This window comes from Macaca mulatta, chromosome 2 (assembly GCF_049350105.2).
Source record: "Macaca mulatta isolate MMU2019108-1 chromosome 2, T2T-MMU8v2.0, whole genome shotgun sequence".
NCBI classification, from domain to species: Eukaryota; Metazoa; Chordata; class Mammalia; order Primates; family Cercopithecidae; genus Macaca; species Macaca mulatta.
The window spans coordinates 125,306,374-125,332,683 of NC_133407.1; the positions used below are offsets into that span (position 1 = coordinate 125,306,374).

Here is a 26,310-nt window from a genome sequence, read left to right on the forward strand (position 1 = left end):
GTTTGCTTTTGTTCACTTATCACATTACTGAAAAAGGGAGAGTTAACTTTAGGGAAGGGGGTTCTAAAGCCATGCTACTTGCAGAGTGTTTGTGGCCATTGAAAGTTTGGGAACTGGATTTCTAGGTTACAACATTGATTTACTTGGTTCTGCTTTTCTGAAATAGTAATGACTATAATGAAATTGTCCTATTTTCTGTATTTGCTGTGGGCCCCTTTAACTCAGTTCCCTCTGAAAACCTGCTGAACACTGTTCTACTGTTTCTGCATTATTCAATGCCAAGCCAAGGTGTTAGGCTTCCTGATGGATTTATGAGCCTCACATTTCCATTGCTACAGCAATGAATAGACCAAGGAACGATTTGGCTCCATAAAAATACTTTTTTACCCCCATTGAGTTAGCACTCTCTTGAATAGAAAAGACGAAAAGAGAAGAAGTAGAGTTCCCCTAAATTGTGGGAATGGGATAGGTAGAGAATCGAAAGACAGAGGGTTTGACTAGTTTTGTGCTTGGGGGCAGGAGCATTAGTAGGATGTATGCCATGAAGGAGACACAGAAGCTCACTTCCTTTTTTTTTTTTGAGACAGAGTCTTGCTCTGTTGCTAGGCTGGAGTGCTGTGGCACGATCTTGGCTCACTGTAACCTCCACCTCCCGGGTTCAAGTGATTCCCCTGCCTCAGCCTCCCGAGTAGCTGGGAGTACAGGCATGTACCACCATGCCCAGCTAATTTTTTGTATTTTAGTAGAGACGGGGTTTCACCATGTTGGTCTGGATGGTCTCAATCTCCTGACCTCGTGATCCGCCCACCTTGGCCTCCCAAAGTGCTGGGATTACAGGCATGAGCCACTGTGCCTGGTCAGAAGCTCCCTTTCATAGTGCTATGCAGGGCTTTAAAGCCACACATGCCAGACATTCTAGATGGAGATTTCTTTTTCCTACTTATTTTTCCAGCTTTTTCTCTAGTTCTCCACTGTCCAGTAGGAACGGAACATGAACTGCATAGGTACTTTGTTTTCCTTTTTCCTTCCTTCCTTCCTTCCTTCCTTCCTTCCTTCCTTCCTTCCTTCCTTCCTTCCTTCCTCCCTCTCTCTCTCTTTCTTTCTCTTTCTTTTCCTTTCCTTTCCCTTTCCCTTTCCCTTTCCCTTTTCCTTTTCCTTTTCCTTTCCTTTCCCTTTTCCTTTCCTTTCTCGACAGTATGGCCCTGTCACTCAGCCTATAGTGCAGTGGTGTAATCTTGGCTCACTGCAACCTTTACCTCCCAAGTTCAGGTAATTCTCCTGCTTCAGCCACCTGAATAGCTGGGATTGCAGGCATCTACTAACATGTCCAGCTAATTTTTTGTATTTTCAGTAGAGACGGGGGATTTCATGTTGGCCAGGCTGGTGTTGAACTCCTGACCTCAAGTGATCCACCTGCCTTGGCCTCCCAAAGTGCTGGGATTACAGTGGTGAGCCACTGTGCCTGGCCCACGTAGGTACTTTTAATTTTTTTTTTTTTTTTTTGAGATGGAGTCTCGCTCTGTCGCCCAGGCTGGAGTGCGGTGGCTGGATCTCACTGCAAGCTCCGCCTCCCGGGTTTACGCCATTCTCCTGCCTCAGCCTCCTGAGTAGCTGGGACTACAGGTGCCCGCCACCTCGCCCGGCTAGTTTTTTGTATTTTTAAGTAGAGACGGGGTTTCACCGTGTTAGCCAGGATGGTCTCGATCTCCTGACCTTGTGATCCGGCCCGCCTCTGCCTCCCAAAGTGCTGGGATTACAGGCTTGAGCCACCGCGCCCGGCCGGTACTTTTAAGTTTTATAGCAGCAAACATAAAAAGTAAAAAGAAACAGGTGAAATTAATTAGAATAATTTATATAACCCAGTATATCTAAAATGTCATTTTGACATGTAATCAGAATTTTTAAAATGTTGATGAGATATTTTGCCTTTTTGTTTCTTGCTAAGCGTTTGAAGTCCTGTATTAGCTAGGGGCGACTGTGTTGGACAGCGCAATTCGGAAGGCTGCTTCTTATCCCCACTGCTCAGTTAAAATGCGAACATATGCCTGCGTGGAACGTTCCCTTTTTCTGTTTTAAGGAAAGTGAATTGTTTTCGCAGCAGTTAGTTGGTGTTAGCATAATGCCTTCCTGTGTAGGCTGTAGTGTTAGAATTCTCTTTGCAAGCCTTGTAATAATTTTCAGGAATGATCACTTTTATTATAGTATTTTTAGTGCAACTAGAGGGTTTTTACAGTGTGAAATCTCTTAAAAGGACAGTAAAAAACATATTGTGTTTCTTGTGGGACACAGGGTTGGGCATTTAAGTACCTAGTAGTGTTCTTGAGACAAATTCTATGAAATTTGAATTGTCCAGGAGAAACCCCGGTCAAAGGTCACTTTGTATTAGTTCAAACATTTTCTATATTGGTATTTCATGTTTGGGTCTTTATACTTTCTATATTTTGTGAAATAACTAAATCCACACCATTCATTTCTATGTTGTAGCCCCTCACACTTGATTAGGGGGTCCAGTGGAGCTTCCTTTCCCTTTCTCTATCTGTTTAGAGTGTCTGGGTGTGTATTCCTTTCTCTGTCATGTGCAATGTGACTTTGGCAAGGTCCTTAACCATTCTGTGCCTAGGTTGCCTGGTTTTTAAAATGGGAATAATGAGAGCATTTATCCCAGAAAGTTCTGGTGAGGATTAAATGAGATATTTCAGTTGAATAAATCAGCACAGTGCCTCCTGGTACATGGTAAGTGCTAAAGAAGCATTACCTATCACCAGCACCATTACTCATTTTCTTTGTGAATTTTAGCAACTAAAGCAGAGCAGGAGAAATTTTGGGAATAGATTTATTTCTTTGACATTGAGATGGAGCTTTAAAAAACATTCCTGACTTCTTCCCAAAACATAAATTAAAAATCTTTGTTTCTGCCACAATATCTTTAGTCTCATTTCCCTATTCCCTCCGCTATTTCATCCTGTGATTGATCATCTCTTCACTTTGTTTTATTTTATTTTATTTTATGAGACAAAGTCTTGCCCTGTACCCAGGCTTCAATACAGTGGCAAAATATCGTCTCACTGCAACCTCTGCCTCCCAGGCTCAAGTGATTCTCCCACCTCAGCCTCCCAAGTAGCTAGGATTACAGGTGCACATCACCGTACCTGGCTCATTTTTGTATTTTTTGTAGAGATGGGTCTTACCGTGTCTCCTAAGCTGAGCTCAAGCGATCCGCCTGCCTTGGCCTCCCAAAATACTGCGATTACAGGCATAAGCCACCAGGCTCGGCCAACATCTGTTCACTTTGGGTAAATTATTTTAATAAGAACTCTCTGGTTAGAGCATGACTATTAAAGAGAAACTTCCTAAATGTATTTTACAAAGTGCTTTTTCTCTTTCTTGCTTTTCCTGAAACACTAGTTCTTGAATAAACCTCAGATATCATGTATGATTTCTGAAATACTTAAATTTGCAGACTTTTTTCTCCTCTACTGTTTGGTTCCATTATGTTAAATATCAAAGACTAGATTAACCAGAATATGAATGGACAGGCATGCAAGAAAAACTTGAGGTTTCCACTTGCTTCTAATACCATCTATTTCTCTCACCTTTTCACTTAATACTCACTCACTGATTATGCAGAGGTGATATTTAAGAGCAAATCCATTTAATAAACCTTTGTAAGTAATATTTAAAGGAGTGTTTATTTTTAAGAATTCACCCAGGATTTCTGTGATCTGCGGTTCTTTGGCTTTGGCACCTGGTTGTCCCAATTTGTTCCAGAGTATTTTACTGCATATGCTATATCTTTCTCGTTTGCTGTCTATAAATCAAGGGAACAGTTTGTTCAGTTTTGTTCAGTTTTGCCTGTTAGGGAAGCCCCCAAAGATACAAAATTCCTCTTCAACATTAGCGTATTTATTTAAAAAAAAAATTGTCTTTTTATTCTCCTTCTTATCCCAAGTTTGATTGATTGTATTGCAGAGTCATAAAAGGATTTAAATTCAGAGTTGAAAAGTGTTCTTGAAATTGATTTCGCTCAGCTTCTTGTATACAAATAGATATTGAGGGGGGGCGGGGAAATACTGAAGTGAAACTTTCAATTTTGGATGTGAGCTTTCCAAAGTCATCAAACTGCTTTTCTGTCTGACTCTTCAGATTGATCTTACAGCATAATTGGTCAGAGAGCCAGAGGAGGTTTTTGAAAAAGCATAGCCAAAAAAGAGAAAGAACAAACCCCACTTTTTTAATAGCTGCAGTTTCTTCATCAGGAAAGGACTTTGGTTAAATAGCTCTTCTTCCCAAAAAGGCAAAACATTTTCCCCTATATAATTAATTTAAGAAATTGCTTTTAGAGCTATTGAAACAGACCTAGAGATAAGTGCTTTAGCCATCTTGATGTGCTCTAGCGAAAATTTTTATGTGGTTAGAATTTTTTTAATTAAATCACTTTATTTAAGATTGTAATAGCCCTTTTAAATTATTTTCCTTGAAACTCGTATTGTGTTATTTCAAGTTAATAACTCCTCTTCAAGCAAAGCAAAATGCAAGATACTTCTTCTGATGATTCCTTTCTGCAATTGAAGAGAACAAAGCCAGCCTCATTCTTGCTGGAAAAGAAGCAAATCTAACACCTAATAAAAATGGAGATAACAAAAATGGACCTGTAGCCCTGGGATATTCTGACTAGCAACATTAAAGTGGTTGCCTGGGCAATGCTAACCCCAATTCCTTGAGTTTTTTTTTTTTTTTTCCTTTGAAATGCCAGGGACAGGCCTGCATTGATTGAATCAAACAAAGCCGATGAGAGGCCTGTGTTTGAGGGGGAAGAAATGGTCCTACAGACTTGGAGTGAGGAACAGAGCAGTATATTTGGTATTTTTTCTACCTATTAGCCCAAAAGCATATTCGTCTCTGAATACACATGCTTGATTATACAGCCATCCTGAACAGGTGATAAAGACAAAATCTTTCTCATTGTGCAGAGACAACTTACCATAGATTTAATTTATGAATTAGCCTTTACTTAGGTGTGCTCACACTGACTTATGGAAGAGTTCTTTTAAGGATTGTTTTGGGAGGCAGAGTTGAGGTTGAGGCCATGCTCACAGCCATGTTAAAACAATGATTTTTTTTTTTGAGACGGAGTCTCACTCTGTTACCCAGGCTGGAGTGCAGTGGTGCGATCTGGACTCACTGCAAGCTCCGCCTCCCGGGCTCAAGTGATTCTCCTGCCTCAGCCTCCCGAGTAGCTGGGACTACAGGCGCACGCCAATTTTAGTAGAGAAGGGGTTTCACCATGTTACCCAGGCTGGTCTCAAACTCCTGAGCTCAAGCAATCCGCCAGCCTCAGCCTCCCAAAGTGCTAGGATTACAGGCGTGAGCCACTGTGCCCAGCCATTTTTTTAAAAAAATTTTTAATCATCACTAATACAAGGTTCCTCTGAAATCAATAGTAGAGCCTTCTGTACCTCTACAAGTATCACACAGGCAGGAAGTTTTTTTTCTTGTATGATATCAAGGGTGTAGTTTTATGTACTATATAGGGAAAATTTAGTAATAATGTGTATTCTTTCCTTCTTTTCCTTATTTTCTTTGTGAATACTTGTATTTGGCTTGATTCTCATTAACTGTTATCTTTTTTTTTTTTTTCCCATTGTTCTGTCTAAGCAGTTCATTTTGTGATCAATCCTAATCCAGATGAAGAAGGGCAAAGGTGAAGTTTGTAAAAATAATATCAAAAGAAATCTAAAAACACGTTTATTAGGCATTTGGCTAAGTAATTATAAATATATGAGCTGAATATTTGTTTTGCTTTCCAAACCTTTTCTTCCAGGAGCAGTCCCACCCCAGTCCCCTGTGCACAGGTGCAAGTACACACTTAACAATGATTCGTCTTGACTCACCCTGGGGATCCGGGTGAGGAGCCACTGCTCTTGCCCGCCTGCCTCCAATCTGTTCCCTGCCCAGCAGAGTCGTTTTTACAAAGCATATATTGGTAAAAATGTTCTAAAATTAGATTACAATAATGGTTATGCAAGTCTGTAGTTATACTAAAAACCGTTATATCTCAATAACGCTGCTTTAAAGGAAGGCATATATCAGACCATATTGACTGCCACATTGGTCCTTCATTGCCTTCCCAAGTTCCTTTAAGGTCCTGAAGGATCCTGACTTGGTGCATCTTCAGCCTCCCACTTCTCCCCAACATCACTTCATCAAGATTTACCAGGGAAGCCTCCTCATGCCACCCTTTTTCCTGCCTCAGCATCCTTGTGTGTGCCGTTCCCATCTTCGAACCCTATCATCTCTCCCTGTCAATGCCCTCAACTAAAATGATGTCTCTTTTCTCCAAATGATGTTTCTTTCTCCGCCTCCTCTCTCTCTCTCAAGTACATTCTTTCCCCGCTTGTATTCTCTGTGGCTGTATCATGTGTGTTTCACTTCATTTTCATGTTGTTCAACCATGTATACAACTTTTGCTTTATGTGTTTATTGATTGCCTTATTGATTGCCTTCCTCATGGACTGGAAGCTCCTAGAGGGCAGGAACGGTGTAGAGTATACACTGTTGAATGCCGTGGCAGCATCCTGTCATGAAAACTTGCCTAAATCTTACCAAACTCCCTAGAAATTATCTTTTTGATAAGAAGGAGTTAGGAGCTACTTAAGCAGATGGTGAGTGCTGGAGGTGGAGTAGATAATTTGCTGACCAGAAGCATGAAGCTCGGGGAATAGACGACGATGGGCTATTGAGTGGCTGACCAGCCAGTGTTCAAGTGGTTTCTTCAACCTGGCTCTGGAAGTCAGAGGTCTTTGGGTTTACTCGGGGGAAGGTTTTGGAATCAGGTCTACCCCTTTCATGATACGATGTTTTAAGCAAAGGGGTGTCATGGTTGGAGTGTCCCCTGTATTTGATCCCCAGACGCAGGCCCTAAGGCTTGTGCGTTCAGGGTGTTTATTACCATCTACCAGGTTTGGGGATATCTTGGTGGATATTTTTGTTATTGTGAAGCTTACTCATTTCCAAGTTCTGGATTTATTAATCACCTGCTTGTTGCTGGCACATTTTGCTAGAGGTGGTGGATATGCTGAGGTGTTAAAATGGGTACCCAACCACATTTAAATAGGGCTTTTGTCCATTTTTATTAAAAAAAAAACTCATTTCGACGTTTCACATGGAATATGTATCTAAAAATGACTCAACTGTATAAAAGGCCTATGTTATAAAGCTTATTTTTCACGGATGAAAATGTGTTAGGCAGTCACAATTACACATTTTAAACGAAAGATAACATGAATCAAGATAATTTATTAATCAACATGTCACTTTCTTATTTGCTTCCTTAACTCAAGTTGTAACTTAATGCTTGCTTCTTCATTTTTATTTTATTTTTGAAACAAGGGTCTGTGGCCCAGGCTAGAGTGCAGTGGTGCTATCACGGCTCGTGGCAACCTGCGACTCCTGGGCACAAGTGATCCTCCCGCCTCAGCCTCCTGAATAGCTGGAACCACCTTGCCTGGCTAATTTTTATTTTTAGTTTTGTAGAGATGGGGTCTTGCTTTTTTTTTTTTTGTAGCGATGGGGTCTTGCTTTGTTGCCTAGACTGGTCACAAACTCCTGGGATCAAGCTATCCTCCCTGCTTGGCCTTCCCAAGTAATGGGACTTGGCCTGTTTTAAAAAAAAGTTTTTTTTGTTTTTGTTTTTTTAAGGCTAGTCAAGTGAAGCAGTGGGAGTGGAGAAAGAACAAAGAAATCTGTTACTGGTTGTGATCAATTTGATACCTATTTCTGGTTGGCTTGGAAGTGACTTTCTTATTTATAGACAATAACCAAAGTTTGTGTAGTTGTAATTGGAAGTTAGAAAAATCACTCTATGTTTTACTGTTAATAATATTGGGAACATGATTTTATCTTAGACAATTGCCAATAGTGGTGGAAAGACTAACCTAGACAACTTCTTTCTTTTGGAATTGTTACATTTTTAGTTTTATGAGGCTCATGTAGAAATTTTTCACTTGTGATGTTTATTTACCTTTGAGCAAGTGGAGTAGCTATTCATATTAACTCACAGATATTTTTATGATGCCTAAAATTCAATTTTGTGAAGAACAGTTGTAGTATAGTGTCAGTTATAGAGGATTGAGAGTAATACTGGTTCAGACCTGTGTGTTCTTGTGTAAGTAACATCCCTTTTCTGAATAATTGTATCTAAGCTACAGGACTATTGGGAGAATTACATGAGCTTGTGTATTGATGGTAATTTTAGTGATGCCTTCCTCATAGGCAATAATTGACTTGACTTAGTAAATAACTTATTGGGCCAGGCCATGGGTGCAAACTCAGATGGCCCTAGGGACTCTTTAAGAAATAGAAATGAACAAGTGGAACTGGGTGGAGAAAGCAGCTAGCTGGATATTCATGACTCTTCTCTAAAGAGCTACTTGCTATTCACATAGCATATTGTTGCCATTTGGGAACATGACCCAACTCTCCCATTAAAAAAAAAATGAAAATACAGATATTGGTGTTCTCTCCTGGAGTTTTCCCTACTGGCAACTAATGAAATACACATACACCCATGCATACATGTACAGTGGGTGAAACAAAAGTTCAGATGGGTGGCTGCGTTCAGTATGGTGGCCACCAGCATGCTCTCTCTCTGCTGTTTGCCATTTCTGTTGGCCATTAAAGATTTAAAGAGATGCCCCAACCGTAAAATGGAAAGTACAGGTTTGTGGCATTTGATATTACCCCAACACTATCCGTCACTAATCTTCATTATCCTGATAATACTATAGAATCAGGAGACTTGATTCCTTCAGAATCAAACAGTAGTAAAATGATCTGAAAGAATGGTCTTTTTATTTCTGTCTGACATTTGATGCTATGAGCCCAATTTTTTTTAGGAAGGTGCCTCCGAGAAAGAGTGAACCGTGGTATTTTTCCAATTTTCATCACAAATGTATAATGAGTTCCATTATAAATCAGTTTTATAAGTGTATCTTTTCTGAGATCTGTTGGAAGATGTGTATTTTTTAATTTCTGAAGTTTTAAAACTGTGACAGAGTTAATGGCAGAGGAATGACTCCAATGTTTTGTCCCTTTTAGCCCTTATTTATTTATTTTTAAAATAGATTCTGCCTTTTGTAACTGGCATTATTTAAGAGTAAAATAACAGAGGACTTCAGTATTTTGCTCTCTGCCTGGCTTAGCTCATTTTTACAATGCTGTTTTCTGTTTCTTTTTCCCTCTAGGATAGAGCATTGCTGTGTGATTCCTCTTTCCCTTGAATTGCCTCTGAGTTTTAGTAATTTATTTTACTTAAAAAACATCATGGCTCTATATTAGGTCTTTTTATTCCTGTAAGATGATGAAAAAACTTTTTGTAGTTGAAACAGTAAGTATATTTGAATATGATAAAATAGGTAATCTACTGTAATATAACCTATTGTATTTGAGGTTAGCTCAGTATCACAAACAACTAGAAGGACCATTTGTAATGCAGTACTTACAAAGGAACATACTTTTTGATTCTACTTTTTGGGACACTCACTGAGCACATTTTACTACAACTGATTGAAATACAGGCACAAAGGAAATGAGAGACTGATCAGAATATTTAATTACTTTTAACTATAATTTGATACTTTTGCCCATTGTAGGTACAAAAAAGATAAAGATTTATTCATTTTAGGCTATTGTGTGGGATTTAATGTTCTTAAATGCTCTTTAGAATTTAGAGAAAATTGCACTCGATGGAGATTTCACCATCCTTGAGGGATCTTTAATTTGTTTGTTGTATGTGCCATTAAAATAGATATAAAGAGCCTGCTTAACTACTTATCTGCCATTCTGGATATCTTCTTTCTAGATTGGAAAATGTGAGTGCCTGTTGCTTATTTTTAGTGGGCTTATTTTTTGACAGTATCTCTGGGAGAAGAACTAGGACTCCGCATATGAGAGCGATCCACCCATCACCCTGAGTAGTTTTCATTTTGGCGCTGGAGAACCAGAATTTCTTTGTTCTGATGTTTTCAATTTTAGATGGAAGCTGACCTATTCTCCCAGACTTCTAAGTCCTTTGGAATGACCTAGAATTGGACATGCAGTTAAGGAGAAATACCCTTATGTGTTACTACACTGTTTTGCTTTGATTACAGGATGTGCAGCCGTATTGCAGATGGAACTTGGGGATGTTCTCATCACAGACTCACTCTGCTTTCACCTTTGTGTAACCTTTGTCATATAATCACTTTTCCCTGTAGGAGATAATGACATAGCAGAAGTCAAGTGGACATGGCTGGTTCAATACAGTAAGGTGAACCAGTGTTGTGGACGAATGCCAGGGTTATTTTGGAATCCTTTGTGGCCACATATCTTCCCTTCTTGGCGGACACCTCAGACTTTCATTCACATTCATATATACAAATGCATATGTAAATGGACCACCTTTGTCAAAAACAGTAAGACATTCGTTGTACTCTCATTTCAATCATGCATTTGCAATCTTGCAGGAAAAATATTCTCTATGGATATATTATGTAACAACATTTATTCATAGTCAGTATAGACTCAGTGACCCTTTCATCTCTCTGAGAGTAAAACTTAAGAAAAAAACATCTATGTTAAGAATGCTGTTTCATGTGGTATTCAGAGGAGCCGGGCTGTTTGTATGAAAAATGTTGAGCCTGCAAATTAACACAGAAGAGTTAACACAGCTTGCAAGTCTTTTTTTCCCCGCAAGTCAATATTTCTGTGAAACACTGAGAGTAAGGATTACACAGAATCCTCCTGAAGACACAGTTAAGGCAGATGGGATACACATCTGCTTTTTTATTCTAGAATAAAAACATTTATTCTTATAAACTATGTCCGGTGGCTCTGGGAAATTAAATAAGGCACATAGGAAACAGTTGCGTTGATATCTTCAGTAGTAGGCGACTCTTAGGATATTTTTATAGGAAGAAATTGGGCCTTTGGGTCTGGAAAAATTTTTATCTTTTTTTGCTTCGGGCTGGAAATGAAGTAGGCTCAGCAGAAGTTCTGAGAAGAGATAGAGTTTATGGAAACTCCCTGATGAAAATACCTGTCACTCATTTAGCTCTCTGCCTAGCAACCAACTTGACTTAAGATTCCTCCTGCTGAGTGAGACATAAGCATCATTGGCTAGTTAATACTATTGGTTTTGAAATCTCCACTTTTATCTTGTCAAAATTGAGAGACTCAAGTTTTCCTGTGTGATGGGAGTCACTGTATTCTTCCTTTCTAAACCCATTTCATTATTACACTATTCAGACTACTTAGATTTGATATTCCTGATGCCCAGGTCTGTCAGCCCATGGGGGGGTCTGTGTGTGTGTGTATATGTGTGTGTGTGTGTGTGTGTGTGTTGGTTAAAATGTCACTAGAGATGACCTCTTTTGAGGAGGAGAATGCAGCAATATACAGCATATACTGCTGGGCTTCCCTGTGTCTTACTTAACTAATATTCCAATTTTTTGCTGTGCTGTAACATGACTAAAAGTCCTCCTAAGCTTTTCACTGAGAAATGACTTCCCCTCCATATACCATAGTGGGCTTGGTGCTGTAGCACTTGGTAGAATATATGTTTGCATAACACCATGTCCTCCCTCTTGTTATTCACATGATAACCATAGGCAGATTTACACTTATTGTCTATTCTGAAGAGTGAAACTACATATTTTCATAAGCATGCTCCATTTTTAATTGTGTAATTAAGTTGCTGACATAAGCAAGTATGCAATTTCATATTAAGGTGAGGATCTGTAAAGGCATTCATTTGCATAATTTAATTTTCTGCACAGAAGATATTGAAAATCAATAGCATGATTCATAGGCATACCATATCATTGCCACGCCGCCTTTGGTTGTCTGTTTGAGCTTAGAAGAGTACAAAGAGTATTAAAATTGATTAAATTTTGGTGTGCTGACTCTGTATCTTTACTTGGGAACCACAGACTGTTTCTATTTGCAAATCACTGCTCCTTGCCAATAAAATATTAAATTGTTTAATATACTCTATATATACTTTTTGACTGCTGTTCAAATAATAGTTTTAAAACTTGGTTTTTAAAAAAGATCACCTCATCATCGATTAAAATACATTTGAGGAGAGGACTTAAAATGTTGCCTTAGTTTAAATTATGTGAGTGCCAGTAAGAATGATAATTAGTCCTCAGACATTTTTGTTGTGTGAACATCATAGAGTGTACTTAACAAACCTAGATGGAATAGCCAGCCCACTACACACCTAGACCATATGGTATAGCCTAATGCTGCTAGGTCACAAACCTGTACAACATGTTACTGTCCTGGATACTGTAGGTAATTGTAGCACAATGGTAAGTATCTGTGTATGTAAACAAACATATCGGAACACATAAAAGGTACCGTAGACCAGGCATGGTGGGTCACGCCTGTAATCCCAGCACTTTGTGAGGCTGAGGAGGGCGGATCACAAGGTCAGGAGTTCAAGATCAGCCTGGCCAATATAGTGAAACCCTGTCTCTACTAAAAATAAAAAAATTAGCTGGGCATGGTGGTGCGCAGCTGTGATCCCAGCTACTCGGGAGGCTGAGGCAGGAGAATTTTCTGGTTTGAACTTGGGAGGCAGAGGTTGTGGTGAGCTGAGATCCTGCTACTGCATTCCAGCCTGGATGACAAAGTGAGACTCTGTCTGGGGAAAAAAAAAAAAAAAAGTACAGTAGAAAATACCTTTATAGTCTTATGGGACCAGCATCATATATGCAGTTTTTCATTGACTGAAATTTTATCACGTGGCACATGACTTTACTTGATTATGCTCTTACAGATAGGGGAGGGGGAGAGGTCACACATTATTGACATAGATGGAATAAAAAGGAAAAAAAATATAGTCACCTTTAGTGAGTAGTTAAAAAATAAAATATGGTGCGAGGGTTAAAAGTCCTGCCCTGTTCATTTCTGAACAATTGCCTAAAAAGAATTCCTTATTTGTCTCTCAGGGCCATCTCCTTTTTGCTTCATGTATTAAGTGCTGTTTCTGATAGGTGGGCAGTGGCTAGAGAGAGTCAGTGAGGTTCTGGGTGGTGGTTCTGCCTGTGGCTTATGTAAACACACACATAACATGCATAGATAACACATTTTCTTACCATCACTACCCTCTAGAACACAGAAACCATCAGCTTTTTTATCTTTTATGTGTTCATTCAATCCCTCACTCTTTTTTTTTTTTTTTTTGGAGACGGAGTCTTGCTCTGTTGCCAGGCTTGAGTGCAGTGGCACAATCTCGGCTCACTGCAACCTCCGCTTCCCGGGTTCAAGCGATTCTCCTGCCTCAGCCTCCCGAGTAGCTGGGACTAGAGGCGCGTCACCATGTCCAGCTAAGTTTTGTATTTTTAGTAGAGACAAGGTTTCACCATGTTGGCCAGGATGGTCTCGATCTCTTGACCTCATGATCCGCCCACCTCGGCCTCCCAAAGTGCTGGGATTACAGGCATGAGCCTCGCGCCTGGCTGCCATTCCCTCGCTGTTGATGAACACATACCATGCGCTGAGTTCCATTGTGGGTAGTAGGTTGACAGTAATAGTTCAGGAATATGCCTGTGCCCTATTTCCAGGGAGCTTAGAGCCCTTCATATGTCATGCAGCATGCCCTTGAGAAGCCAGTTTTCCTAACCATTCTGACCTTGCTGTGGAAAACCCACATTGTACCTCAATACTTTGGGTAGTGTGAGGAAGACAATATTAACCTACCTTCCTTGGGATGGCTCTGTCCCTTCTGTTACCTCTTGTCGTATGTAGCAGAACCGTACCTTTTACTTCTGTCTTAAGTGAATTACCTTTAGACAGGCAGTCCTGCTGCTCAAGTCCAATTCCTTATACCACAGTGTGATGTATATGTGTGTCTGGGGTGAAGTCCAAAGCATAGGGTTGGTTGGTTTTAAAGTAGCCCAGGGTTAAGAGTCAGAGCTCTAGTACAACAATGGCCTTTTATGGATAGAGAAATTGATGACCGGGAGTTCAAGTGATGGTTTAAAGCACACCATTGGTGTCATTTGAGGATCTTTTTTTGGTACAAAAGACAGGAAAATGTGCTTTAGCAGGTAAATCTGGTCCCTGTAACTATAGACCCTAAGAGAGGGCTAGCTTTGTCTAGGGTTTAAATATTTTATTTTAGTTATTTTATTTAACTTTTTTTGTTTTGTTTTGTTTTTGAGACAGGGTCTCACTCTGTTGCCCAGGCTGGAGTGGAGTGGCACAGTCACGGCTCACTTGAGCCTCCCTGGCTCATGCTGTTGTCCTACCTTAACCAGCCAAGTAGCTGGAACTACAGACGTGTGCTACTACACATGCTATTTTTTTTTATTTTTTGTAGTGACAGGGTTTAAATTTTGTCAACAGAATTGATTTTTTGGTCATCCTGGCTTGGTTCTATTTTTAAGGTCCTCTGTTAATCCCTTACTTGGTCGTCAGCCACCCCCGCTGAGGCTTGCACCTTGTCTGATACCTTCAGGAAGAAAGAAGAATCTCTGTCATTGGCCAATGTGCCCATACCTGAATGCATCACTGGGGCCATGAGAATGGTTGAAAGTGATTGACTGGCTTAAAGCGAACAAGGCTCACCCCTAGAGCTAACATTGGTGGTGACAGGGATTAGCTGTTCAACGTGTGACACACAGCTAGCTAGAGTGGGGATATGATTACTACAAAACAGATCATCTACAGCAAATTTCCACTATGTTGTCAGGCACTAAAAAGCACTAGGGCTGGGTGCAGCAGCTCATGCCTGCCATCCCAACACTTTGGGAGGACCAAGTGAGAAGACTGCATGAGCCCGGGAGTTTGAGATCAGCCTGGGCAACACAGGGAGACCCTGTCTCTACAAAACTAAAAAACCAGCTGAGCATGGTGGCGTGTGCCTATGGTCCCAGCTAGTCAAGAGGCTACATTGGGAGGATTGCTTAAGCCCGGGGGTTAAGGCTGCAGTCAACCATGATCTTGCTGCTGCACTCCAGCCTGTTTGACAGAGCAAGACCCTGTTTCAAAAAACAAAAACAAAAACAAAAACAAAAGCAGTATATGCCCAATGCTGAGTTAGGTGCTCTGCTCACCATAGCTTGTGTTATCTTTATAACAGTCTTAGAAGGCTGGTATTTTTAGGTTCATTTTACAGTCAAGGAAATTGAGGCTCAACCACTTACCCTAATGGAAGCCACATTTATTACTAACATAGTCAAGACATGTTTTACTCACGGTTTTGATGGACAGAGGAAGGATTAATGGGGAATAATTATTTGTAGAATGGTTTGGATGGAAGGCATCTAAACCTTCCTTGGACTTGAAAAATGAGTGGAAGCTTAGAATTTGACATGAATTCTTTGAGGAGCAATGAGCAGACATAAACGACATCAGGTTTACTTTTTAGGTGTGTATTGAGAATTTGTAGGATTCTTCCCTCTAAAGGGCTCATCTCTGTGGAATACCTTTGTTCAAGCATTACATCTTTTAATGCTAGTTTTTTTAATTGAAGTGTAAGCATAAAGTACTTTACAGGTTTCTTAATTTTTCTTCATGACTTTCACATTGTCAGAAAGGCTAATGCTGTCATGGCGATATTATTCCATTGGCTAATTTGGAATACAGAATGTGTTGTATTTTCCTGGTCCCATCATTGTCTTCAATTGAATATACAGCTTCCCAAAACTTTCTTAAACATTTTTTTTTTTTGTCTTTGAAAGCACGCTTGCTTTTGTTTAGGTGCATTTAAATGTTATCATAGTCAGCTGGGGTATATTGTTTGCGTATAATTCCATTTCATTTTGGATTTTGGGCATCTGTGATATTTGTCTTCTTACCCATCAGTGTTTTCAGGTGTGGGCTCACAACACAAGAAATCCGCATCCATGTGGTAGCTGGGAAGAGAGGGCTTGACGACTATAGCAGGCAGATGGAAGCTCTCCTGTGAGAGTAGTAGTTTTGCTGTTGCTTGGTGGATTGAACTGATGTTGAGATTTCAAATATACATTACTAATCACTGTTTCTTTTCTGGGCATTGTGGGCCTTGGAGGCTTTCTTGTTTCGTATCTTCTGGCACCACAGGTGACTGTTAGTGGCCGGAAGGATGTGGAAGACTGGTACTGATCACAAGGAGTCACCTAGGTTTCAGATTGTGCTGTGTTTGGGTGGCAGAAGCCCTGGCTTTGATGCAGGGATGCTTGAGTCTGGTTTTCTCATCTACTGCATACCTACTGTGTGACCTGGGGCCACTTACTTCGTGCCTCTGCTCCTTAGTTTCTCCATCTGTAAAAGAGGCAGAATGACCCCGGCTCTGTAAAGATCAAATGGGGCCCGAGGGTCTTTACACACAGGTTATAAACTTACACATGCAGTTGGAACCGAAGTCTACCGTTAGTTGTATGTGTGACCTTGGTCAAGTTCAAGTTCTTTCCGTTGTTGACGCTTCAGTTTGCTTATCCATAAAAGGGCCCCATTATTGGGACCACTGTTTGTACTGCTTCGTGGTGTTTTGCAGATCAAAGAAGATAATGTATATAAAGTGCTTAGTGTACTGCACTTCTTGGCACAAAGTAAAGGTTCCTCGTCAATGATTCCTAATATGTATAATAATAGTTTGTCTGGATTTTCCTATGGTTTTGTTTTTTGTAAAATAAGTTGGTTCTAGTCAGTCATCCTAAGGACTATGATTCTACTCAGTCACCCAATGGTGTTCATTTGACCCCCTTCCTGTGTCCAGTGGGGTGCTGCCTTTGTCTCATTGCGGGTCTCCCTCTCTTCCAGCGTTGACAGAAGGCTACGTTGGGGCCCTGCACGAGAATAGACACGGCAGCGCGGTGCAGATCCGCAGACGCAAGGCTTCAGGCGACCCGTACTGGGCCTACTCTGGTAAGTCCAGTTGTTCTGATGGAGGTCACACAGGCCAGTTAACATCCCATGCAACTCACTTGAAAGCACACTTTGAATCACTTTTACGCCTGACTTCTGTTTGCTCAAATCTTTCGTAGTTCACTAAAAGTTGAAATATTCGAGCCTGTTTTCCCTCAAGGTTATAAGTACCTTAATTTATCTCTACCACCTGTTTCCTCAACCTGTTTTCCCCTCAATTTGCATTTATTTCTGAACTTTACTGTTAATGAGTTATTGTACCAAACTTATAATTTTCTAAAAGACGTAGTCTTGTCTTTTCTGTTTTTTCAGGGGCTGTGATTTCAGAGAGCAGAAAATATATGGCTAGTCTTGAGCTGCTAAATGTCTGCTAAACATTACAAACATCAGATATCAGAATGCTCTATTAGGCTCTAAGCCAAGAAATGCAACTTTATTTTTAAATCACATCTTGTTCTTTGAATACATTTTAGCTGTCTACTCGATGGTAATCTGCAGTCCTTTTCATTTTTATTTTTACTTTTACCCTTTGAGCCAGTGAAGGGAAAGAGCATTGTTCTAACTATGTTGAATGTTACATTGGAAATAATTTTCTTACATTGTAAGGGAACAAAGATGAAGACCTAAAACTAGGTACAGACTTTTCTGGATTAGGCTTCCCACAACTCCCAAAATATGAGAGGTGGATTGTTACTTCTAGAAGAGATTTTTGATGCTCAAAAATGTATGGAAAATGTATTACAGCTAATTAAGGAGGAATGCTTGAGTAAGATAGACCACTTTGGAAATTACTTTGGCACTGAATAAATCAAACTCCTTGTGTGAAAGAGCTTGAAGGCATTGAGTATTAGTCTTAATAATAAATCTATGTATTATGCATTGTTGTTACAGATAGAACTGAAAGTATTCTTTTCATAATGATACTCGGGTTTAAATCCTCAATTTCTCCCAGCAAATCCTGTTAAATTTATGTCAGTGTAAAATGTATAGGTCTGATCTTTAATTACACCTTATCTATTGGCTTTTTGCATCGTTTTGTCTATTGATAAATCTCCTGCCCCTGCAGGGAGAATAGCCTATCTGTTTTGTTTTGCAGTGAACAGATAGTGATTCTGAAGTCTTCCATCACACACAGTACCTTGTGATTAGAATTATCTAATTAGAGGTTTTTTGTCACCATTTCTGATAAATGAAGGAAATTGGGAGATGAAAGCCAGAATTACATATATATAGCATCTTGCCAAGAAACCCAAAGAAAATTTATCATTTTGTACTCTGTGACTCTGACATCAGTCAGGAGGAGGCACAAAGTGGCCTGCTATTTACAGTTCATCAGTTTAGAATAATAATGCTGTTAGTCAGGAAATTGGAAGTTATATCCCATTAGCATATCCAATTGCAAATGGCAGTGAAGAGATGAAAGCCCTTAAACTTTTCCCATTATGTAGTTAAGAATGACCATAAGTGGTGCCGTCTTTGTGATGAAGTGATTGTTGATGTCTTTAACTTTGGTAGACTTCAGAAGTTTCCATTTTGTATTTCTGGAATGCATTGTGTCTGAATTTGGGTATTGCCTCCCGAAGTAGGAAGGGCTTATTAGTTCAAATTCAAGAGTTGGCACGCTTTTTCTGAAAAGATCCAGGTAATAAACATCAAAAGCCTTATCGTCTTTGTTGCAACTACCCAACTCTGCCATTGTAGTTTAAAAGTACCCACTGACAATTCTGGACAGACTGGCTGTGCTCTGATAAAAATTTACTTATGAATACGGGAATTTGAATTTTATAATTTTCATGTGTCCGGAAATATTCTTCTTTTGATTTTTTTTCATTCATTAAAAAATATACAAACCATTCTTGCTTTGCAGGCTGTGCAAAAAAAAGTGGCTGGTTGGATAGGGTCCACAGGTTATAGTTTGTAAACCCTTGTTCTAGTTGATTTTTTTCCTAGAAATCAGATTAGGAGAGTCACTTGAGGAATCGCTTGGAAGGATGTGGACTGGTTTGGAAGAATGAATGAAGTCATTTGTTAGGCGTAAAGGACAAAATAAGAGTAAAAGAAGAATAGAATGGGACGGATATCAACTGATGGTATACAGTTCTTACGCTTGCAACAGTTCTTCCTGACAATTCGACAGTATCTATGGTTGGCTCATGCTGACGTGGTGCAGTATTGGTTCTCATGTCAAGAAGGCTTGGAGTTCATCACAGACATTCCTTAGCATTTGACCAATGTGTAAAAAAGGCCAGGAAGGAGTAAGAGTTGGGGCCTGTTACTTTGGGTGCATCAGACCAGCACCTTAAAACCACAGTAAATGAGAGCTGGGATTATTAGCTGCAGGCATAGTCCTCTAGATAAAAATGCTGCTTGAAAAGTGGGACTGACAAAAAAAAAGGCTCATTTTTTATGAGGGAAATGTTTCTAAATTTAGCAAAATGAAGCAAGCAGTTCCTGAAAGATTGCTTTGATACTCTAGATTTTAATCTCAGGCCTCAAATTCTCTGATCTGTCTTCTTTCCTCCTAAAATAATGCCATGGGTGCTTTAGGGGTGCAGTGTGTGAGTGTATGAGTTTTGAAGTCACATAGACAAATCATAGTTCAAAGCGAAGGTTTGTTAATATCTTGATGATATTGGAAAACTGTGATGTGGGAATGATTAATAGCACTTCCCACATAGGATTGTTACAGGGATTCAGTGAGATGACGTTTGTGAAAATGTTAACATAGTCTCTGGCATGAAGTAAGTAGTTAATATTACTTCTTGCTTATTTTTGAGACTTATTATTACTTTTGCTGCAATTAATGTTGTTTTTGGAATTCACAAGTGTTACAATTGACAGTGGGTGATGGCTGGATAGTTCTGAGAGCTGAACAAGTTAGATTCTCTCAGCCATAATTCTCAAGGGGTGCCTATTTGGGATTTGAGAATGAGGGTTAAGCAGACTATCCTCAAGTTCAGCGGTCGGCAAACTACAAACTGCAGCTGTGTTTTGGAAAATAAATTCTGTTGGAACACAAGCACACCCATCATGTTGCATATTATTTATGGCTGCTTTTGTGCTACATTTGCAGAACTGAGTGGTTGTGAAAGAGACCTAGAATATTACTATTCCAGTAATATTGAAGATCTAGTAATATTAAATAGTAAATATCTAGTAATGGTGAAAAGCCTAGAATATTACTATATCTGGCCTCTTACAGAAAAAGTTTGCTGGCCGGGCGTGGTGGCTAACGCCTGTAATCCCAGCACTTTGGGAGGCCGAGGCGGGCAAATCATGAGGTCAGGAGTTCGAGACCAGCCTAGCCAACATGGTGAAACCCCATCTCTACTAAAAATACAAAAATTAGCCTAGTGTGGTGGCGGGCACCTATAATCCCATCTAGTTGGGAGGCTGAGGCAAGAGAATTGCTTGAACCCGGGAGGTAGAGGTTGCAGTGGGCCAAGATGGTGCCACTGTGTTCCAGCCTGGGTGACAGGGCAAGACTCTGTCTTAAAACAAACGAAACAAACAAAAAAACTAAACAAACAAAAAAGGAAAATGTTTGTCAACTTCTGCTTATAGTAATATAGCTTGGGGTTTTAGCAGATGTTAGTCTGACTTACATTCAGAACTGTTTCAGAAATTTGGAAGTTTTTTTTTGGCCTTGCATTTCCCTTGAGCTGGAATATCCTCAGCATGTCTTCTAGGTAGCATCTTAGTTTTTCTGAGATCCTGCTTTTGGAAAGGACTTGGGAGGGGCAAAGATGAGTTTATTTTGGTGGTGTTGGTTGTTTCTGAGACAGTGTCTCGCTCTGTTGCCTAGGCTGGGGTACAGTGGTGCCATTTCGGCTCACTGCAACCTCTGCCTGCGGGGTTCAAGCGATTCTCAGCCTCACAAGCAGCTGGGACTACAGACATTCCCCACCACGCCCAGCTAATTTTTGTGTTTTTAGTAGAGATGGGGTTTCACCATGTTGGCCAGGCTGGTCTCGAAACTCCTGACCTGAGGTGATCCGCCCACCTCAGCCTCCCAAAGTGCTAGGATTACAGGTGTGAGCCACTGTGACCAGCCAAAGATGAGTTTAGAGGTCAGTGCTGCAGGAAATGCATCAGGGAGATGAGTGGGTGTTGGATGTTCTGGGGTGACTGTGTCCTGTTCCTTAGGTTGCCGTTGTGTGAGTGGGTCTGGTGAACAGTGCTGATCCTGTCATTCTCATGACATTCCCTTTTGGTCACTAAGGAGAGACATGAACTTTTCAACTGTGGATAGCTTGCTTTTAGAAGATTTGTCGTGACATTTTTTTAGGATATTGTCATGATAGTAGTTCATTAATATTAGTATAACTTTTCACTTCTCACTTTAAGACTAGCCTACTTTATTTCCATTTCACTGCATCACCTTGGAAAATGCAAACACCTTATTTAATTGAAATCTTAAACTTTACCTTTATAGGCCTATCAAACAATGCCTTTGTGAATACCTGTAATTTTAGCATAGAGAACTATTTATTGAGGAAGCTGGAGGTATGTATTAGCGTTCTCTTGTGGACGTTGGAAGATGCATTGTTTCTCTGGATCTCAATTTCATCTGCTAGTAAAAAAGGGGGACATAATATCTGATTCTGACATGAAAACATCATAGAAGATATGAAATGGAACACAAATATAAGTTATTGTTGACATAATAATAGCAACGTAATTTGATGATTGCTTTATATCTTTGGATTTCTTTTTCCTTGTACCAACATAGTAGGCAAAAATGGGAATGAGTTATGTTTCATATAGAATTGTACTGAAAAAATGCAGTAGTTTAATAGTATCTTATTGGAGATAATAAAACAATTTCTTTTCTATTAATTTTACTCAACTAAAGTATATTTCTGTCTTTCTTGGGGTGATGGTAGCTCATGAATTTTGGAGCCCAGAACTTCTGTAATTGTTGCACAAAGAGTAACACATGCTAGGCAGGTCGTCAATGCAGGAAAGAGAAATGAAAAATAAATCATAAAACTAGAGTAAGTTCAAGTAGAAATTTGAGACAGGCTTTCTTTTCTTTCTTTCTTTCTTTCTTTCTTTCTTTCTTTCTTTCTTTCTTTCTTTCTTTCTTTCTGTCTGTCTGTCTGTCTGTCTGTCTGTCTGTCTGTCTGTCTGTCTTTCTTCTGTCTTTCTTTCTTTCTTTCTTTTTCGGAGATAAGATCTTGCTGTGTCGCCCGGGCTGGAGTGCAGTGGCGCAATCTCGGCTCACTGCAACACCCTGACCCCCACTTCCTGAGTTCAAGCAATTCTCACGCCTCAGCCTCTCAAGTGGCTGGGATTATAGGTGTTCGCCAACACTCCCAGCTAATTTGTGTATTTTTAGTAGAGATGGGGTTTCACCATGTTGGCCAGGCTGGTCTTGAACTCCTGACCTCAGGTGATCTACCTGCCTCGGTAGTGCTGGGATTACAAGCGTGAGCCACCACACGTGAACAGAGGCATTTTTATATATAAAGTTATTTTCTCTCTTGCCCCTCAAAGACTGGAGAAAAATAGGTGGTAGTTTCTTCCCTTCCTCTACTTTTTTTTTTTAAAAAAACTTAATTGTTTGGTTTTTCACATTTTTTATAATCTCTATCTCATTTTTCCCTGTGTAGAAATACCTTCTCAGAATTGGTACAAGGGGACCATTTTTCATTGTTAGAGAAATCCAGAATTGAAATAGTCAGTGACCAAAATTCCCATAAGACATTTCTGGCATTGGGCTGGGTGAAGGTCAAGTAGGATTATTCTAAGAGGTATTCCTGCCATAGTGAGGGGCATCCATGGTCCTCTCTGACTGTCTTGGGATTTGATGACTTGCTCAGCTGCAAAATGGAGATATAAGTGTGCATACCTGGCAGGATGACTTTGAGGATTAAAGGTAATATATATTGGCACCTGCAGTATGTACTTTTTGGCCTCCACCCTGGAGTAGAGTAGGTGTTACCTATTTGGCTCTTCATTATAGGCCATCTCATTACACTGTTCATATAAACATCTTGTTTTATAACACGCATATGTGTGTCTGGGCTTGTGTCTCATTTCCCCGGCTAAATGTAGAATCCTTGAAGACAAGGATTACTGCTTACAATTCCTTGTTTCTCCTGCAACATGCCAGTTTATCTTGTTTTGTGCAGATTTGGTGCATGTTTTTCAAGTGGGCAAGTGGATAGATGGATAAATTAACTCAAGCCAGAGTCTGTCCTTGGGAATTTACTAAGGGGAGCCCTGCCACGAAATTCAGATAAATTAGTGGGTGATTTGCAAAAGGTTTCACTGTTGGATCCCTTTAAATAACAAGCTCCCCTGGTGAACTTAAGATATAATTAAATTCCTAAAATTACATTTTCATGCCTATTTTTAAGAATGTCTGTACAGGATAAAGCAAAATATACGTGCCTGCAGAAGTCAGCTTTTGTCATTAGAAGAATGGAAGGCTCTGTAGGACCTCAAAGTTGAATGTTAATATTGTCGTGTTATTTGCCTCTCTCCTAAAGCCGCCTCCAAAATCTCTTAAGGGAATCATTTCCTTAGAGACATTCTCTTCCTAATAGAGACCTTCTTCTTCTTCTTTTTTTTGTTTTGAGACGGAGTCTCGCCGTGTTGCCCAGATCTCAGCTCACTGCAACCTCTGCCTCCTGGGTTCAAGCTATTCTCCTGCCTCTACCTCCTGAGTGTCTGGGATTACAGGCGTGTGCCACCACGCCCGACTAATTTTTGTATTTTTAGTAGAGTTGGGGTTTTGCCATGTTAGCCAGACTGGTCTTGAACTCCTGACCTCAAGTGATCCACCCGTCTCAGCCTCCTATAGTGCTGGGATTACAGGCGTGAGCCACCGTGCCCAGCCCCAACAGAGACCTTCTGATCGGAGGGAACCACAACACTGAGGAGGAGTCAGCCTTGAGAGTCTTCCTCCACATCTCAGCGCAGAGGCTCCCTCTGCCTTGGTGCTTAGCCTGACCCATTTCTGCCTAAACTCCTCAGTCTCCCCTTTATTTATTTATTTTTACAATTAATTTCTATCTTTTCTACATATCCCGATTAATCTAACAATTTTAAAGTAGAAATTCTTTACTTATTTGTTTACTGCACTTACTAATTGTCTACTGTGTGCCAGATGTTGTGCTAAATGCGAAGCGCCAGAGGAGCTGCCCATAGAATTGCTGTTGCCAGATTCCAGTCTTCAAAGATGGGCAGGTGTTTGCCAGGACACACATAGGCCTTGAGCATGGAGGACTCTGGCAGTGACTAGAGAACCAGAAGCAGCTCAGAAGCTCTAGAGCATGTGGTGGGATGGACAAAGTTAAGGGCATAATGAAGAGAATTTGAGTTAGACTATGGAGAGCCTTATGATATTATTCTACTAGTGAAGTAGAACTTCTTTCTAAGGGCGATAGGGAGTAATTAAAGAGCTCCACCTGGAATTGGAATACAGTTGGTTTTACGTGTAAGACCACTGTTCGTAGGGTTAAGGACTGGGCAGTGGGAAGAAGAGGGCAGGATGAAAAATGATGGGGCTGTATTACTGGGGATTGGAGAGGGAAAAGAAAAGAGCTCATGGGAATTCATTATCATTTGTAAAAGGAAGAGAAGGCAAAATGAATTGTGTAGGACTATCCCCAAGATGATTGAAGATGGCATTGTATTTGTTTTGAAATGAGTAAATGAGGAGTGGTGGGTTGGTTGAAAAGATAAAGATTTTTAACTAGAACCTATTAAGATGTGTTATAGTGTTTTCTCTGCATTTCTTATGCCCTTTAGAGTTCATGCTCTTTGAAAAGAACCTTTGTAATTAGTCATTGTATTTCTCTGTTTTTACCTAAATGTTTTTGGATAGGAGGGTCTCAAGGTAGGGAACAAATTATAGAATAAATTGTTTCTTCCTACAGGTACTCTTTTTCTTTGATAGTTGATATGTGATTCCAAGGATAGATGGGTGTAAGAAAAAACACATATGGTCACACACTAATCAGAACTTTATGTACGAAAGAGAAAAATGTGTTGCCATATGCTTAAGGTACCTTGAGAATTTTTCAGTACTTGGCCAAGTTTGGCGATTTTCTCTCCACTGTTTAAAAGACATTGTTATCTCTACCTAGAGTTCTTTTCTTATTTTTTTTTTAAACTTTAATCCTTGGCACCGGAGTTCTAAAGTTTCTTGGCATTTTCTCTCTGGAGGTGGTTTCACAGTGTTTGTAAAGTTAATGGATGCTAATATATTAATATATTATCAGAGGACGTGAATACATTCCCTAGGGGCCCTGTGACCCTTGGAAAAGTCTAGCAGTAAGATGAAACACTGTTCAGTGCTGTGTTGGTATCAAGTGGTACATATCAGTGGTAACAATTTCAATTGTTGCTATGATGGGGCGTTTAAAACATGGGTAAATGGAATGCTGAGAGTTTGGGTTTTAAAGTGACTCTGAAGGTGGTGGGGTGATGGAGCCTTTTTGGAGGAGGGCTCTTGCACAATACCTGTGAAAATGTTAAATATTGCTAGTCTTTCATCCAGCACTTCTGCTTTTCGGAATTTGTCTTTCTGAAACATGTGTACCTGTCTCCAAAGTAACATTGTGTTTAACAGCCTAAGTGACCAAAATAGGGCATTGGGTAATTATAATACATGCTTACAAGGAAATGGTTACTTGAACATCCACCAAAATGAAGGAGGTTGAACTACAAAATGTATTAAAATAATATGGATAATGTGGTCCCATTAATGAATAAAGCTGAAGAATCCAGAGACTACACCCAAAAGTTAATTGCAGTTATCATTGAGAAATGAGAGCGATTGCCTTTTAATACTTATATTTCTATAATATTTAAACATTTTATAGAAGCATATCAGGAATATTTCAATTTCTTATACAAGTAGATTCATATTTTTTAAATAACCTTTTAATTTTAGAATAGATGGCTAAATGGTATCAAATTCAGGCAGTTTTCTTTGTAACAATTTTGAGGGGGAGAGAAAAAAAAGAAAATCCTAAAAGGGAAACCAGAAGGAAAGCAAAAACCTTTTTGTCTCTTTAATTGGCTGTATCTAAATTTTTTAGGTGAAACGTTTTCAGTGGCATTTCAAATTCTTAATAAAATGCTGATATGAGCCATGCAGAAATTAATGAACTGATATTGACTTAGTTTGAAATGAACATCAAGATTTATTGAGCAAAGTAGTAAATATTGACCCAGCCAAAAGATAAGGTCAATATTTACTTTGACATAACATAAATCCTAATATTCATTAATCTATAAATTTATTGCGTCAACACAAGGCATACAAAAATATATAAATATATTTTTTTCATATCTGTGATGGATCAAAGTCAAACATCTTTTTTCCTGGTTATAAATTTGAAAGGACGATATTCTTTCCTTTGAAACTACCTTCTTTGGGGAGAAGGGTGTGCGTGTGGG

The 26,310-nt window shown here is 39.7% G+C and overlaps 1 protein-coding gene across 2 annotated transcripts in view; it reads left to right on the top strand.

Moving 5' to 3' along the window:
- Positions 1 to 26,310, top strand: part of PTPRG (protein tyrosine phosphatase receptor type G) — a 745,340-nt gene that overhangs the window by 173,596 nt on the left and 545,434 nt on the right. For both annotated transcript variants that reach the window (XM_015130516.3, XM_002802749.4), the window contains exon 2: positions 16,789 to 16,893. In XM_015130516.3, coding sequence (XP_014986002.3) covers positions 16,789 to 16,893 — 105 coding nt within the window. The remainder of the gene's footprint in view (positions 1 to 16,788; positions 16,894 to 26,310) is intronic.